The sequence below is a fragment of the Coturnix japonica genome, chromosome 3, assembly GCF_054131305.1.
Source record: "Coturnix japonica strain WE chromosome 3, WE-NBRP24, whole genome shotgun sequence".
Taxonomy (NCBI): domain Eukaryota; kingdom Metazoa; phylum Chordata; class Aves; order Galliformes; family Phasianidae; genus Coturnix; species Coturnix japonica.
In genome coordinates, this window is record NC_140665.1 from 34,961,710 (window position 1) to 34,979,304 (window position 17,595).

The following is a 17,595-nucleotide window of genomic DNA, read 5'->3' on the forward strand; positions in this document are numbered from 1 at the left end:
TATGAGAAGAGGCTGAGAGAGCTGGAGCTGTTTAGTCTGGGGAAAAGGAAGCTGAGCGGGAGACCTTTTCTCTCTCTTCTAGTATCTGAAACGTGCTCACAGTGAGAGCAAGGTTGGCCTCTTCTCACTGGTGACAGGATGAGGGGAAATGGCCTCAAGTTGCACCAGGGGAAGTTTAGGTTGGATATCAGAAAAAATTTCTTTACAGAAAGGGTAGTTAAACACTGGAGCAGGCTCCCCAGGGAGGTGGTTGAGTCACCATCCCTGGATGTGTTTAAAAACCATTTGGATGTGTGGTGCTCAGGGCCATGATTTAGCGGAGGGTTGTTAGCTAGGGTAGCATGGTTAGGTTGTGGTTGGACTTAATGATCTCTGAGGTCTTTTCCAGCCTCAGCAATTCTATGAGTCTATGATTCTGATCTGAATTAGCTCCCATGTTGTGAATGAATTCCTTAGTTGTTCTGTGTGACTGAGAACTTCTATGCGAGAAAATAGTGTAAGAGCAGTGCAATATCCTCTTTAAATTTCAGATGATATAAATTACGTTGAACAAATTCATTTTACACCTTTTCTAGAGTTAAAGACTTATTCCTTGAAAATGTATTTCACTTTCAACCTTTATGCTATAAAAAACAACAAACATAACACTAAGTCACTGAACTTTCCTTCTTGTAGTCAGAGGAGTCATCGCTGTAATGTTGCTTAGCAACAAGATCATCTTCCAGACTGGTTGAAAAACCCATGTTCTGTTTGGGTTTCTTAGTATTCACGAATGCATCTGGAATACTGGTCTTAGAATTCTGCTACTGCTAAATTTCTAACATTTTCCTACCTTCTTTATTTGTAGGAAGTTTTTTCTTACCAATTGGCAGACTAAGGCACCATGACTCTACACAGAAAGGGAGGGGGGAAATATCAACACCCCAAAAGAAAAGCATATCATATAGCCTGGATACAAGCTGAGCAGAAAACAAAGGAGAGATAACACAGCAGCAGGAACTGGCACCTGCTCTAACTCTGTTAATGCCTTTAGCAACCCCTCCTCTCAAGCACCAGGAGCAGTGTGGCAGATGGCTCCACCTCTTCTCTGCTGGGCAAAAGGGCAGTAGGCCCTGGCCTGTGCTGCAGGTTGGTGACTCCAGCAGGCTGTCACCTTCGGCATCCCCACATACAGAACAGAAAAGCTGAAATCCAGGCTTGCTACTTACCAGCTCAGTACCAGATAAAACCTGAAGCTAGGATTTAAAGATAAGCTTCTTCTTGCAAAACTACAGCATCTTCCTGCAACAGTGATCGAGTAAATGGTAACTATGGTCATGTGCGCATGAGTAACATAACGGACTGATTTCTGGTAGCAAGTAAATAGACGAGGTTCACAGATTTTACTCTATCTAACAGTAACCAGTCCTGGGACTCCGCAACAGATTCAGAGAACAGTTTTCAAGCTTGTGCTGTCTACATTTTACCCAGCTGTATCTACCTGATAGTGTTTTCAAGGGACAAATAAGCCTTGAGAATTACTTTGTATGATTGAGTATTCCAGCAGGACGGGTAAAGTTAACAGTCTCTACTGAAATTCAGGATACTGCTTATTACCTTGCAACATGTGAAAGGAGAAGAAAAGAACCTGTCCTTCTATTTTAAATGCAATATTTGAATTTTGCCTTCACAGAATTCACCTAAACTCTTCTGCCCAAAGGACAGAGTCCTGGATATTGAAGCTATATACAATGTTATCGATGATGCCAAACAGTTTGTATACATAGCTGTCATGGACTACTTGCCAATCGTCATTGACACAAATGCTAAACGGTGAGTGTCCATGTGCAGGGCCAGCATGCTATCACGATGCCATAAGGTCTGCTGGAGAGAATGAACCCACAGGAGATTAGTTGCTATGTGGACCAATTTCTTGGGGCCCAATTCTGCTCTTATTGAAATCAGTGAGTTCTGCCATTGACTTAAATAGGAGCAGAATTGGGACCTAAGAAGACATTACCAGTTCAGGGTCCTAAGCTTTGGATCTGCCTTTCAAAGGAGCTCAGAACTTATCTAGTAAGAACATGCACAAGTGACTGAGACCCAGGAATACAAGAACCTACACATCCATGAATCCTGTTCCTCACACTGCTTTGATAGCACAACTACACTGCTGTTCAACAGGAGAGAGTATTTGTGCATGCAGAAGTGAGACTGTGTGCTGTGAGTTCTCAAATGAAGCATGGGAGATGTCACAGTTTTACTGAAATACACAGATATATTAAAGCTCTTTCCAAATTCAGCGTAGAACACATTTTAAGTTGTATCACAACTGATAGTTTAACTGAGAAACACTAAAAACAAAATCACCCATCACTCAAAACTGGAGCCACCATTTTATAAAAGCATTAAACTCAGAAAGCAGGTACTCAGTGGTCCCACAGTACCAGTTCCTATGAATGGGGCATCTTGTTAAGCTTGCTGTTCTATCCACACACTTTGCTTGCTATTTGATTGGAGAGCTGGGCTGAAGCTCATGGGATTAGTCCAAATGTGCTTTTTTCCAGTTTTGCACGAAGATACGTTTTGTTCAAAAATGTCAGTAAAAATAAATAAAAAAACTTCATTGTCCCTGTTCCCTTACGCCTGCAACCAGCAGAAAATCCTTCCTTTTCCTCTGCCTGGGCTAGGTAAGCAGCACCCTCTAGCTGTAGCTCCTTCTACTACACTCACTACAGGCACTGATGCAGGAGCAACTGTCGCAGCTTTGGGCAAACACAGCTCAGCTAGCCTACCTGCACTGCTCCGTGCCCCGACAGGACAGAGTGGCATGGAACAGGAACAGGATGCAGGCTAATTTTCTCAGTGAGAACTCTTGCAAATGAGAGCAGCACTCCTTAAGCAGGAAATCAAATTCACATGTGTTTATTTCTTCCTGTAAAGTCTTCTATGCTTGGCTGCCTGAAAATCCTGGTTTTTGTGTTTGTTTGTTTGTTTGTTTGTTTGTTTAAGTTAGGTGAATATACTGTATTCTTTCTCCACAGATACTGGCCATTTCTAGATGGGAAGATAAGAGAAGCATTAGTTTTACGAAGTATTAAAGTACGACTCCTCATAAGTTTCTCAAGAGACACAGATCCCCTTACTTTTAACTTCGTTTCATCTCTCAAAGCTATCTGCACTGAAGTTCCAAGCTGCAGTTTGAAAGTTGTAAGTATCAACAACATTCCTTCTTTGAAATCTTATATATTCTCCCTGCCCTGTCCTGAAAACAAAATGAAGAAAATCTGACATCTGAGAAGCATTCTCCATTAGTAGCAAAGCCTTTAAATTCCATTAAAGAACAAAGGAAATGGATGAGGGCTGCCCTGAAAGTACTGCTTCCTATGTTATTATGCTGGCCCACAATGTCAGAGGCAGACAGTGGTGGTATGGCACCAACATTCCATTACATGTTGTAGCTGTGTGGCAGATCGCAGCAGAGGAGCACTGTGACACAATGGCATCTGACATGGAAGTGTGTATGAAGCAAGGGTGTGGAACTGAATTCCTCCATGCAGACAAAATGGCACCCATTGACATTCGACATTCATCAATGCTTGCTGAAATGTTGATGGAGATCAAACAGTGCAAGTGAGAACAGTGAGGCGGTAGGTGGTGCTTTCAGCAACAACACTGTGAAACAGCAGAACACCTCCACTGGTGCAGATTTTTACAAGTGCAGCATGCAGGCTCTTGTTCATCACAGGCAAAAATGTACAGCTAAGCTAATGGTGGTGACTGCTGAAAAAGTGTTTTGTAGATGAGAATGTTTTATCAGGTGGTGTTATTGTGCTCTTTGCGCCTGTTATAGTTCCTGTGGAAATAAGCAACAGACATTACTTTTGGAGCAGCCTACATAGTATAGTAAACTAAATTTATTCCTAGTAGTAACAGACATTGAAATTAAGAGAGAAGAACAGAATGATACCAAAAGGCAGTCTGTGTGGGGGACAGCTTGCACGAAACACCGCATCTGGTCTGTCACAGCAAAGCTAACCAAGAGAACTGGAGCCTTATGGCTGTAAATGTGACAGCATGAACATCTTTTAGTCTGGATTTGCGCAACCTTACTGTTCAACTGCTTAGGCATCTGCGTTTTATTATGTACAGAGTACAAGAAAAAAATAATGACTGCCCAGAGAAGCTGTGGTGCCCTATTCCTGGAGGTGCTAAAGGCCGGGTTGGATGGTGCCCTGGGCAGCCTTGAGCTGATGGGGGGCAGCCCTGCCCACGGGAGGGGGTCTGGGCTGTGTGGGCTTTGAGTTCCCTTCCAACCCAAACTGTTCTGGTACTATGAATTGCAGGGAAAAAAAAGTACTGTTTGTGTTTCACATGCAATGTGGGATCTACTATATGTATCCAAAAACAGAGATTTTTGCTATGAAGAGCACCGTTTCTTCTTAAGTGAGAAGCAGCATAAAGTGTACTTGGAAGACCAGCAACACATATAAAACTAACATTGCTTAAGCCACATCTGATTAACTTCTAACTTATTCAATCTTTAGCATGAAACTTCTATGTATGTTTTAAAATGTTTTTTTTTTGAAGTGGCACTAAATGTTATACATACTTTTAGCCATTGCCATCTACTTAGAACAGGTAAAAGCTTTAGCACAGAACTTATTTCATAAAGAGCTGAATGACAGGGAAAAAAACCTCACAAGATGTATAGGAAATTGGTAATCACAGCCTGAACCTCTGATTAACCAGCTGAGGCAAGTGTTGGGTCAGCTGTGGGAGCACGGGTGAAAGTAATTTAACTGTTCTCCCAGAAGGAGTGGAGCTTGACTCCACCTCCTCTAGACCTCATTTAAGGGCTGACCACCACTAGGGCAGCATCTCTTGGTGGTTGCTCCCTGGTGGAGTTTGCCTCAGCATTTCCCAGTGAAGGCATCCATATTGGTGAGTTTTTCCTCATAAATAACCTTTTGAATATCTGTTACAATCTTTGTATCATTCCACCTTACACAAGATTTCTAGGCTTCTAGTTAGATATGCTAGCCAGAGTATCTGTAGTTAAAATAGAAATATAAAAGTCTCCAAAAAAACAAGCTCTAGGCACGGCAAAGCACACAGCTGCAGCTTCATGCTGAAGGCAGCAGCCCAAGGTATGTGGTCACCTTGGAGCAGGCAGCGCAGATTAATTTCTCCATTAGAGAGGAATCTCCTGGCTTCCTGTGGCCACTGACCAGACAAGAGCAAGTTTTGATACAAACACAGCATTAAAAACCAGGGTTCTGCAAACCTGCTGTGTCTAGCAGCGCCCTGACCAAGAACAACAGTAGTCATTTTGCAGTCTGATGGGGAGGTCAGGAAGGCAGCGGACTGCAAGACAATTTCCCTGTTGCAAATGCTGAATTTCAACCACGTTCTCTGTCTAGAAACAGCTTTTTCTCTTTTGCCATAAAACTTCCTGACACTGCATTGTGTGTGTAAACTCAATGCACGTACTGGGGGAGGAGGGAGGGAAAAAAATATATATATATGGGAGGAAAAAGCTTTGCTTAGGGACAAAAAAAGGAGCACATTGCCAAACACCAAGGTAAGCTGCCAGCAAAATGCTTCTCCTTCAGCAGTCCCGCTCCCCTCACTGTACCAAATGTGACTGTGAAAGTAAAGCTTGAATCATAGAGTGAAGTCCAGGTAAAGAGTTCACTGGTGTGCCTCTTTGACCTGTCACTGAGTACTGTACTTCAGTTTCGTGTGCTTGACGTTCTAAGTACATGCTACAACACAAGAATGCAGGCTCTAACTCTCAAAGGAGCTGTAGAAGAGACCCAGCTCTGTTGGTTACCATGCTGAATGCAGGCAGGTGCATGCTTCTGAAAGGCCCACTGAAAGTAACTAAATGTGATACTAGAGGACTGGAGCCTAGGAAGGAGAGCTGTGGAACAGCATACATATCTATGGCACCAACTGCAGCTAAGGTAAGGGGTAGAAATAAACAGAACCTTTGACTGATTTTCCAGAAACATCAATATAGAGCTGCCCTATGAGTCCAAAAGATGTTGTGCATTAAGTATGAAACCTTTACTTTTAAGCACCAATTCTACTTTAAAGTTTCAATCACCTAAAATAAGAATGGAAACAATGAATGAAATCCTAGCAAAAGGTGTTGTTATCAACACGGTATTTCTGCTGACGGTAGGCTAAGAGAACGTTAATCTGAGCTACTTGCTGCTGGTGATGGTTTGCTTGCTTAGCTAAGGGAAATTTCTGTATTGTTTGTGAGCGTAGATGCAGCTCCCTACTGGTATCTGTACTGACTAGGAATGACCTGTCGGCTGTTGCCAGAGAACGTGTTACATATTCAGTCATCCTATCTTTTCCTGCCTGAAGCTGAAGCTTTCTCTTGTGCAAGCATACACAAACAGGAAACTAGCATATGATTTCTGAGTTTCAAAGTCTGTTGAGCCTATCTCAGTCTGACAATTCTGAGTTTATATAATGATTGTGCTTGGCTATTTTTGTGGCAAGATATGTAATTTTTTGTTAAGTATCCTAACCCTGGGAAGAGAGCTTGTCATGTTTTGGTTCATGGCATTGAATACTTCACCCACACACAATTTCTAGACTAGTTCCTACAACAGTAGTTGGCTACGCAGGGGTTTGCTTTATCTTCCAAATCACTGAGAAGAGTTAATGCAAGTACCCTCCAAGGACACTTTATGGCTGCTAATTACCTCTGTTCCTGTTTTGTTGAGCAAAGAAAGCCCTTTTTCTTCTGGCTTTATTCAGAAATATGAGGTATTTCAGAATGATTCAGATCCATCTCCAACTTGCTAAGTACACATTCTCTGTTGTGGGTGCGTGCTTGTATAGGGATTTCTCAGGCAACCAGAGCAGCGACAGCATACAGCCTGTTACCTTCATCAACAATATATTGTAAATTACATTTCTTTTGAGGCTGTACACCATCACCTCAAAGTTTCCAAGTCATGCAGTAAGTATCTGATTTCTACTTCACTGTGTTATTCTGCATTTCTATTTTTGGAATGTGTGTCCAGCTATGATCTTCCTTCGCAGAATAAACAATATGTAGTGTTGTACTGGAAATCTCATTTTTGCCTGGCACTAAACCAAGTAAGGAAAGCATAACAGCTTTGATCAGACCATCATTCTTTGGGTAAAACAGATGCGTTTTTCTCTTGTCTGGTAAATTTCTATCTTTGCCCATCAATTTTTTCTTGAAGAGTTTCTGAGATCAGCAAGTTTCCATCTGGAAACTATGCGGTGTCTAAGGTAAAGATGTGAATTCAACTTGTTGGCATACCTGGAAATGTGTATCCCGAAGCAACCTTCAAATGCCAGGATTCCTTGATGAAAAGGAAAATGAGCTGAAGTTTCTGGTTTTCATGCAGAAGACAATTCTGCCTTGTTTTTGTTTTTTTCTTTTCATTTCACAGCCGTTATTATGCAGCATTTTAGCACTTCTATATGCAGTAGCCATCTACTTTGTATGCTTCACAATGCAAAGTGAGATCACAGTGAGAGCAGAATATTTCTTTTAATCCGTGACAGAATGGTTCCTATTAACCCCAACTTCATTTGTTTTATGGCAGAAATTCTTTGACCTCGAGGAAGAGAGTGCATGCTTTCTCAAAGATCAGAAGAACACTTCCCTCCCCAAACTAAACCGTAACAAATACATGGTGACTGATGGAGCTGCATACATTGGTAAGTAACCATATCTCCGGCAATTCTAATTTGTAGCCATCAAGCCTGAAATAACGCTCAATTATAATTAAGGAATCTAAAGCTGATTGAATTATTAAGTTACTGGTCTGATTTCTTTGGGAACCTGAATGAAGGTTGCTCTGGGAACCCAAATGAAGATAGCTTTGAATTTCTTATTTAAAATCTCTTAAATTTCTTTTTTCCTATTGGCTCAGTATTATGGAGCAACTGCTATCCATCACATCAGCTTGTTTACAAGGCCCAAAACTATTTTCATTCTTGGCACTGAAGAGGTTGATGACAAATACACACACACGCATATTTATACATGCATACATAGTGTATAAAAGGCAAGAGCAAACTCATTTTGAATAAGGAACTTGTTCTTACTTGTTGTGTATTCCTGCCTTTACTTGTAGGTAATTTTGATTGGGTAGGAAATGCTTTTACGCAGAACGCTGGAGCAGGCCTCGTTATCAACCAAGCAGACGCGGGGAACAGCACAAGCATCATAAAGCAACTCAAGGCTGTTTTTGAAAGAGACTGGTATTCACATTATGCCAAAAGTTTACAACCAACAAAAATGCCAAACTGCTTTAATCACAAACTCAGTAAAGCAACATCGAATAAGACTGCCATGAGCAATGTGAACTAGAAAGACTATTTTACTGTTTGGTATGGCAATGAAGAATTACGTTGGGGTGTTGCCCTCTTTCATATTTACAAACAAAAGACTTCAGCAAAAAAAAAAAAAAAAAAAAAAAGAGTTTGGGAGGTGGGGGGGGAATTGTTTTTAGGAAAAAGCACACTTACTTATATACAAACTGTCTAAAATATATTCTCTATTGATTTGGGACTCTCAAGGTTTGTTACTTGTGACACTGAATGTCATTTCTGCTTCCATGTTATTTTTTATGTTCTTCATTTGAACTTAACTGAAACAAAAGAATTGATTCATGCTGTTTCAAGAATTTCCCTAATTGCCATCCAGGCTAGAACAAACCCTTGGCAGAACTGAGATCCTGGCTATGAAATGGCATTCGAAGATGGGTTACTGTTGATGTGCAAGTAGTGGTAGGTTTACTGTATTATAAAAGATAGCAGAATAAGGATATATTCACCTATCTAAATAATTCCTTCTAAATAACATCCAGCCATGCAAGTTTTTCCTATTTTTCAGCATTTAGTGTGAGCATCGCTCTTACATGTTTTCTAAATAGCCTTAAATTACATTCGAGTTCTGTGACTGGGAATTTATCTCTAAAGGGATGAAGGGATTGAGGTTGACCCAATCAAATTCATCAGAATCCCTGAAACCTCTCAGTTAAATCAATTTTCATTAATGTAACATGGATTCCTTTCAACGTAACTGCTCTTTATAATTACAATGGTTTATAACAATGTAAGTCTCTTCAGTAAAAGCAAAGATCGAGCATTGATTTTTCTTGCAAGCTCAAGAGAAAAAGTTACTGAAGTGAAATACCACCCGGTGCAGGGCAGCAGTTGCTTGATGACTCATTTTTAGACAACTGCATGTAGACAATTTTTTTATTTTTTTAGGATAGTGAAGGGTTCTGCAAACACATGCAAAAATTAATTTCATACATTACACATTTTTTTTTCTCTTCATATCAATTAAAAAAAAAAAAAGTGAAATGGCTTTTTTTTTTTTTTTTGAATGTCATCCATATAGATGAATCTATCAGCCCAACAGAAATGCGATGCTTTCGTTCATTTAGGCCCCAGTTTCAGCTGGCATTGATGGTGTCCCTCTACAACCGTGACTCAGCTGCACTAAGATGCAACTGATCTGTGGAAGTGAGAATTTGCTCTTTAAAAAAAGGTATTCATGTGTGACAACAGAATTTTCTCCAGCCCCATTTTAGCTTAGTTTCTTAATGAAAATCACCATCTTCTGCTGAGGATGTGGCCACAAAAGCAAAGTGCATTCTTTACTTTGTGGAAAATGTTCTGTATTCAAAATGCAGACTGTTCTTACCATGCTGAAGGTTATAGAAGGGACAGTTTGAAAGCAGTGGTTTAACAGAAAAGAAATGTCTGAAAGGATTATTTTCACCTTAAGAACAAGTCAATTAAAAGGAGAGCCTGACTTGGAATGCAGATTTCATTTACAGGTTTAAAAAAAGTTTTATTCTGAAGTAAGCAGAGTTTTTGAAACACCGCATCTTTTTAATATTTTCTAATGTCACTTTCTGCTAGTTGCCCACTGGAGAGAGAGGAGCACACCATGAAACCAGTTGGGACTGGCAAAAGCACGCTTCTCACAAACACTGTTTTGCCATTTCCCAGTTGTACATCATCTTACTGAGAATAATTCTATTTGTTGTCAACTTTTACAGCAAAGTGCAGAGCTCTGATGCTTTTTTAATGTTCAGATAAACCGTGCAATTTATTAGCCTTCACATATACAGAGAAAAGCGTATAGTCCGACATTCATTTAAGAAACAAAGTAATCTGAAGAGAGAAATGTTACCTGAGTTTGAAGGAAAAGTCTTTGTGAAGAAAAACTTTTGTATTTTCCTTCTTCTGTATATAACTTCAGTATATGTATAGCAGGTATGGTAGAGATCCCCAGTACTTAACTAACAAAATCTTTTCTATTATTATTAAATAAGGATCAGTCCAGATACATCTCTGGTGAAACTCTTACCCCTCAGCTGAGTTACATCACCAATGAATTTTGTCTTCTGAGTCAAGGGGGGAAAAAGTAATTAAAAAACAACATTTTTAAAAACAGGTTGTAATATTTGTAAATTTTCTGAGAGATTGAGAGTAAGTCCCCATGGATGGGTGATCTTACAGCTCAAAGTAAATTTAATACCGAGACTTTGGAAAAAGGGAAAAGAAAACCTACACAGAACCCTTTCTCCCCACTGTCCAGAGTTGGTAGCTGTAGCACCTGATGGCAATAATATTCAAGAAGAATCAATGTACTATTTTCTCCCTCGCATTATGGATATTAACGATGTCTTAAGCTTTTGAAATGGCGTTTTGTACATGTAATGAAGAATCTCAGTGAAAGAGACATTTGTCAAATCTGTCTCTTCTGATTTAGTATTTAGTGATGAAACAACGGAGTTACCACTGACCTTCTATTTAGTATACCAAATGAATGATTCAAATAGTAGTTTCATTGGACAGATTCTAGGGAAATACAATCCTAAGCATTAACTGGGTCCATCTGTTTACAAGTATATTCTTACTGACTTGATCAACAAATTCTGATGCCTCAATGACACCCCCTGACAATGTAATAGTATGTTCTTTTTTTATGATGGAAGGGGTCTGGTTTTCTCTAAGCAACTCTAGTGCAAAATAGTGTCAGCCATCCCACAGTCGGACTGGCAGGCTCAAGTTTCATTTGGTATAAAGCACAGGTTGGTGTTTTAATAGCTGTTCAGAATGGCAGCGTCTCCAAAGCAGCACAGAAGGCTTTCGTCTTTTACATTAGCCAAAAGACAAAGTGCATCCTTGGACTTCAGCAAGTAGGAAATTAAGGAGAAAACTAACAAACAAAAAAAAAACAACAAAAAACCAACATCATACAAACATTATTTTTTAAAGCTGTTGCAGCCAATTATTTGTTTCTGGCTAGCATTGTTCCTGCTTAACTAGATTTGCCACAGCAGCCTCAAATGTGGCTTCAGCTCCTTCTGCCAACATAGATCAATCTGTAACAAATCTATTTCACATCGAGTTAGCAGAGATCTGTCTAGACCAGTTACCTCTTGCTTCAGCTCTTCTGAATATCACCACTGCACAATTTCCAAACCTAACAGGAATTTGTATTTAATTGTGTCTCGTGGACCTCAGAGACATAATCCAAAAGATGCACTTTCTCTAATCCCCTTCTAGCTGGCATTGGTAACTCTGTCATATTACAAGCAATTTCCTAAACTGAACAGCTTTATTCTTAAAGAATACAGACTGTAATTGTTGTTTGCTGCATTTCCTAGTGCCTTACTCATAGTTTTTGTTTAACTGTTCCTCGAGCGAAATCCTGCTAAGATCTTATACCTGGTTCTGAGGCATACAGCAAAGCCTCCTAAGAAAGAAGGCTGCGCAGTGTGATGTTTACAGGTCAGTACCTGACACTAAAGTCACAAAAAGACAAAAATGGTACATATGATGTTGGTCCAAAAGCCAAGCATGTGATTCTGAGAATTTTTTTATCCCAGCCCAGCTTTAAAACTGAGCTCCACAAACTACTCCTGCATTTGTTATCAGCTAACCCACAAAGTGATCAAGGCAGTTTGTGCTGCTGAAGAATAAAAAACAGGAAGTGACATTAAAAGTCACCTAACACATGGCTGACACCAAACCATCACCAGAGGAATTCCTTTAAAGCACAGTGTGAAGTCCAATACAGTGGTCACTTTACAAGTCTCACATATTACAGCTCAAGTAGTTTTGGGCAGGGCATTGCTTTTTTTCTGCCTCTAGCATCTGGTCTGTTTGGGTGTAAGGAAGAAGGATGTTCTGCTTTTAATACTGGAGGAAAAAAATGCGATAGAGTGGGCATGTAATGACTGCCCTGAACAGGTATCTACAGCTACTCTCCCTTTCTCTCCAATGACCAGTAAAGCATGTATTGTGTGCTACCACACACACACAAAAAAAAAAATAATAAATTGGACAGAAACAAATCTTTTCTAGTCAGGGTACAGCTGTGGCCACTGTAAGAAATGCATTTTTGAACTGAATTGGATGGCCTTGCTGTGCAGTGTTTTACACAATTCAGGGCCCAGCATTCCTTCTAATAAATCCAGACTGTGAACAAAGCTCAAGGGAAAGCCTGAGGAATGACTAAAAATGCTCAGAATTCTACTCTTAAGAGACACTAATTCTTTGCATTCTGCTACCCACCTAAATTCTTTGTACTGCTTCACTGAGTATTGCATATATAAAATGTGAACTAAGATCCACATTAATATTACCTACCATTTCATCCTAATCCAAGGAGAAACCAAAACAGAACATTTCTATGGGAATTTTTTTGTGACTTTAGTGTGTACTCACTGAAAATAGCACAGACTTTTTCGATATGATGGTAAGACATCAGCTGGCTATTCCAGATTTTCAAATTGAAGTCCTTTACAAATATCTTCCTCTTGAACATCACATACCTGACTCCTGAGAATGGCCTTATAGAGAGTTGTAAGTTACCATTTTGGACTTCAAAATTAACTCTTCATTTTAATACTAAAATATTGACTACACCTTTCTATGTTTAGAGACAGTAACTTACGGCAGTTTTACCTCCACCCCTATCCTTTCTATACACATATACTCACATTTTTTCACTTGTCCAGTTTAATCTACTGTAAAAAAGAATGAATCCTTGGTGTATTTTAGGTTTACAGTGATACCTCCTGAGTTGAACGCACCATTGAACATATTCCACTTACAACACCACACACTATAGTAGCTCAGCTGTTATGCTAGACAGAATGTTTTCCTCACCTGTAATTTTTCCCACTATAAATACTACTGATTACTTAGGAATTTCTCAGTGTCGAATCAGGTAGCTTTTGCATCACTACTTCACATAAATGCCTTAGAAGCTTGCCAAACTAGCATGTAGAAGAGAGAGACCTCATACTAAACAGTTTAGACAATGAAAGGAACTCACACGCTTTACAATGTGTGGATGCTGAAGTCGGTAGATGAACTCTAGTCCTGTAGTAGTCAGGGAGCTGCATGTCTGAATATATTAAGCCTCTCTTGAAGAAGAAAAATAAGGTTGATAGCTGATTGAAGTTACAGAATAAAAGAGAATATAGCAAAACAGATCACAATTGTAGCATTCTGAAGGATTGTTCTGTGCTCCTGCTGAAAAGTTTTATGTTACACAGCCACAAATGTGTATAACATAAGGTACCTGCATCATGAACACATACTGGGCATTATATCTTGCAAAGTAATAACAGTCCCATCCTCAACAGCATTACATGCAATTTGGATAGAAAGAAAAGAAGGGAAAATAACCACAGAGTCAAAACAACTTGAATCAGACTGGGTTAACAGACTTGATGCTGACCTAAAGGCTATGGGCTAAGTTCTTGTTTTCTTTCTTTCCTTGCAAAATCCTGCATTTCTTAGGCACCTGCCATTCTCCTCTTCAGGAAAGAATTACCATGATTTATTTCCAGAATGAGGAGGTAAACTTCAACAATTACAAAATTTATTTGCGTAACAGGAAGCAAAGAAATCAGCATGAATAAGAGACCACCGAATTCTTTGTAGCAGGTCCTGAGAAGTAAAGCAATATTAGAAATAGAGCTTTTTCTTGTACATCATGCTTCTTTAGTGCTATATAAACAAAGGCTTTCAACACAGCAAATACCTCCAGGTATAGTATCCTATGTCATATTTCGGTATGTTCTCTCATTGTACAAATACAACCAAGTTGGACAGATACCATTCTGAACTAACCGGGGAAAACTAAGCACAAGCATCAGGTCATCAAATCTGATACATGAATCACACTCAAGCATATGTATGTCTAAGTTTTTGTTTTTTTAAAACAAAAACGCTACCTAAAGTTTATTGCCAACTCAGAAGCTGGAACTATGTTTTCAAATGTAACCTTGAGGAGATTCCTAGGATCTTCTTGGGGAAATAACTTCATTTTAAAGATTAAAGGCACAGAACATTGTATGTTGCACTGTCTGAACAAGACAGTATATAACACATATAGTGAGGAACTCTTGAAGTGGAAGTGTGTGGAGCCACATTTTAATGACTGACTTGCTACCAAAATCTTTCTAGTAGATTTCCTCAGTATTCCATCACTCCCCTTTATTCCTCATATGTAATTCCTCACGTGATAGTGTACCTGTATTTTTTTTTTTTCTTCTTGAAACTTGAGATCCCTAAAAGAAAAGCAGCAACCGTTTCTTTCTAAAGGTTGAGGAGCCAATCTCACTTACCCTCTCACTGTTTCCTTCTCCTTCAGCAGCACATTCCAGGTTTTCCAATTGTGATTGCCCAAGGAGCAAAGAAAAAACACTTCAACTTTGTATAAAAACCATGGGTGGCTCAGCAAGCTTTTGCCCTTTCAGAGCACCCTTACCTAATACAGTACTAAGGAAAGCATAATAAAGGAGCCCAAAAACATGAGGAAGGTGTGTTCACCTGCAGAAATGTACATACAGAAGGGTGGGAGGGAGATTGAATAATAGAAGAAAAAAAATCTGGCAAGTTTTAAGCGATGTAGAGGTTCTGGTGACAGCCTTCTTACGACCTCATTTTGTTCTAAAATATACATATATATATTTTATCATTAATTACTGAATTAATATAATGATAATAATTATCATTAATGACTGAAATTTGCTGTTAACTTAAGTACAATAAGGAGAGAGGTCTCCTGTCTTTAGGAATTGAATTTGTACTCAAAAGGTGGTACATACCTGTGGGAACTTGGGGCTCACAACGAAGTACAATCTGTTCCACTTCCAGGAGAGCACCATACTAAAAGCAGCCACAGCACCTGCTTCTAGTAATCTGCAGGTGCTTTAAATAAATTCCCAGGCAAGACTGAAGAAATTTTCCCTGTAGAAAGTACAAAGAGTGGCAGGTTCTGTGAGAAACACAAGGAACCTAATGCAAACGTTAAGATGCCTAAGAAGTCATGATCAGAATGAAGCCCATTCTCGTTTTTGCCAACATTTAAAAAATAAATGAGAACTGGAAGAAGTCTGGGATGCCAGCACAATACCCCACATTGATAAAGTTGGCATTTCTAAATATACAAGCCATTACATTTCTGGACAGTCACCACATGTAAACTGCTGCTCTGAATATCACAGAGTGCGGAGTCTGTGTATCGTTAGCTCTGATGCACTGCCCAAAGTTTTGGCATTAAAGGTCTTATGGTCCACCTGTGGAATTTTATTGCTTCAAGTCAGGCAAAAAAAAAAGAACGTTTCTATGTATATTTAATACAAGCCCTACTGTCAAGTAGTCACTTAAAAAAAATACATCACTTCTGACAGTCCTCAGATTGTAAACAAAGAAATCTCAAGTCTGGACACTGCAAACCCATTTTCCAGTTATCAGAGAGCTAATAAAATAAAGAGTTCATGATGCCCCCTTATCCATTTCAGATTCCAAATGTCCTCGTACCACATTCGTGATGTGGAGTTGAGGCTCTACACACACAAATGCTCAGAGCCACATCCTCATAGGAGAAATGGCTACGTCAGAAGAGCCAGAAACATCTCTAGTATCGTAACTGTTTCACTGTCATCCTATTGTGAGGCTGACAGAAAACAGCACATCCCGGACTGGGAAGGGCTGCGTGTCCTCTACTAGGAAATGTGAATAGAACATGCACACAGACTATAGATAACAAACCACAGAAGTAAACTGGCCACAGCATAAAAATATATTAACATAACAGATTCCTATAGCACAAACCAAAGCCGTTCTACTCACCTTTTCACTCCCATATACATGTGTGCCAAAGCTTACTTCTTATAAAACGAAGGGCGATGCTTCTCTTTCAGCTAAACACTACAGGTAGGATTACACTTTCCTTCTCTTCCTCCCCAGTTACCACTGCCCCCACTTCTTCCTGTTCTCTTTCCACACCATTTTTTTTTTCCTATCAGACTGTTTCTGCTACCTCCTCCTCTGCTTCTTACCTGGCTTTTTTTGTTCTTCATTTTTGAGCTATTATTTCTTACACGCTGGTTTGTGTAGGACTCCTTTGCTATTTTGCACAAAGCAATGAATCCCTGCAGCTTGCAGCTGGGGTGCTGTGACATCCTCCATCATTACCTCTGCTAGCTTTACCTGAAGTGCCAAGAGAAAGGAGGTAGAGGAGCACATTGTTTAAAGAAAACAACATTTTTGTTTTAGTTTTACTACATTGGCAGACAAGGAAAGCAGGATAAAATATCTGAAAGGGAGAAGGGTTTAAAGTCATAATCAGCATCAAAGCTCACACAACTTTAACAAAAAGCTTTGCCCCCAAACCTGTTGCTCACTGCTGTCCTGAGTCCCACACCAGGTGAAGCTGTCAAGCTGTGCAGAACAAGCAAGGCAAAACCATGCACAGCAGCAAGCTCCACAGCCCCCACTTTCCCCACCAGGTTCCCTGCAGCCATAGAGAGGTCTAACCTAGGTACTGTCATCTTGCAACAGATGAGCAGTTGAAGCTCACTATTGTATATGCAAACACTGCCTTCAAGAAAGTAAATGGAAAAAAAAAGAAAATTTCCCCATGGGTGTGATTTTGGCACTGCGTTGTATTATATTTCCCTACACAAGCTGACAGTAACAGGAGTCTATCATCAAGTTTGCAAGGCAGGCAGGACATGTACTATACAAGTTTACTACTATGCCTCCTCTATCAAATAGAAGAATCTGTCTAAACTTATTTTGAAAACTGCATGGCCAGCTTATGCAGTAGTTAGATACATGGCAAGGTTGCAGTATTACTCTCTAAGGAGAATACAGTAAATGTGCTTATATATTTTGTTAATTCGAGCATTGTGTAGTCTCCAAGCTCTTCTATGAGAAGTATGGGTAACTTCTCGTCACCCTATTTCAGAACACAGTATTTATCACAGATGTGTACAATACAGTGGCATAGCTTAGGCCTGTTATATAGGTCAGTACCTGCAATGCACATGAGAACATAGTCTGCCTCCGCAAAGGAGAGTGGCTGCAAAATCTATTTTGGATAACCCAATTTGTATTTAAGGAAATCAACGTGTGGTCATTTCTAGAACTGTGAATAAGGCAACTGCTGCATGCTTATATATTTGATAAGTTTTATTATACTATATCCTTATATGAATGCCTATGCAGTGTAAATGCTTTAATATAAGATACTGAATTTTTTTTACACATTATTTTCTAAAC

General features: G+C 39.5%; 1 protein-coding gene and 1 long non-coding RNA gene across 7 annotated transcripts in view; one reads left to right on the forward strand and one right to left on the reverse strand.

Annotated features, from left to right (window-relative positions):
- PLD5 (phospholipase D family member 5) overlaps positions 1-12,350 on the forward strand; it is a 154,834-nt gene extending 142,484 nt beyond the window's left edge. For all 6 annotated transcript variants that reach the window (XM_015857803.3, XM_015857805.2, XM_015857804.3 and 3 more), the window contains 4 exons: positions 1,673-1,812; positions 3,024-3,189; positions 7,584-7,698; positions 8,118-12,350. In XM_015857803.3, the coding sequence (XP_015713289.1) occupies positions 1,673-1,812; positions 3,024-3,189; positions 7,584-7,698; positions 8,118-8,353 (657 nt within the window). In that variant the 3' untranslated portion in view covers positions 8,354-12,350. The remainder of the gene's footprint in view (positions 1-1,672; positions 1,813-3,023; positions 3,190-7,583; positions 7,699-8,117) is intronic.
- LOC146761350 (uncharacterized) overlaps positions 1-16,521 on the reverse strand; it is a 31,706-nt gene extending 15,185 nt beyond the window's left edge. Inside the window, exons 1-2 of the long non-coding RNA XR_014943909.1 lie at positions 16,371-16,521; positions 15,135-15,276 (exon numbers count right to left, since the gene is read on the reverse strand). This is a non-coding gene — a long non-coding RNA (uncharacterized LOC146761350). The remainder of the gene's footprint in view (positions 1-15,134; positions 15,277-16,370) is intronic.
- Positions 16,522-17,595: the final 1,074 nt, after the last annotated feature.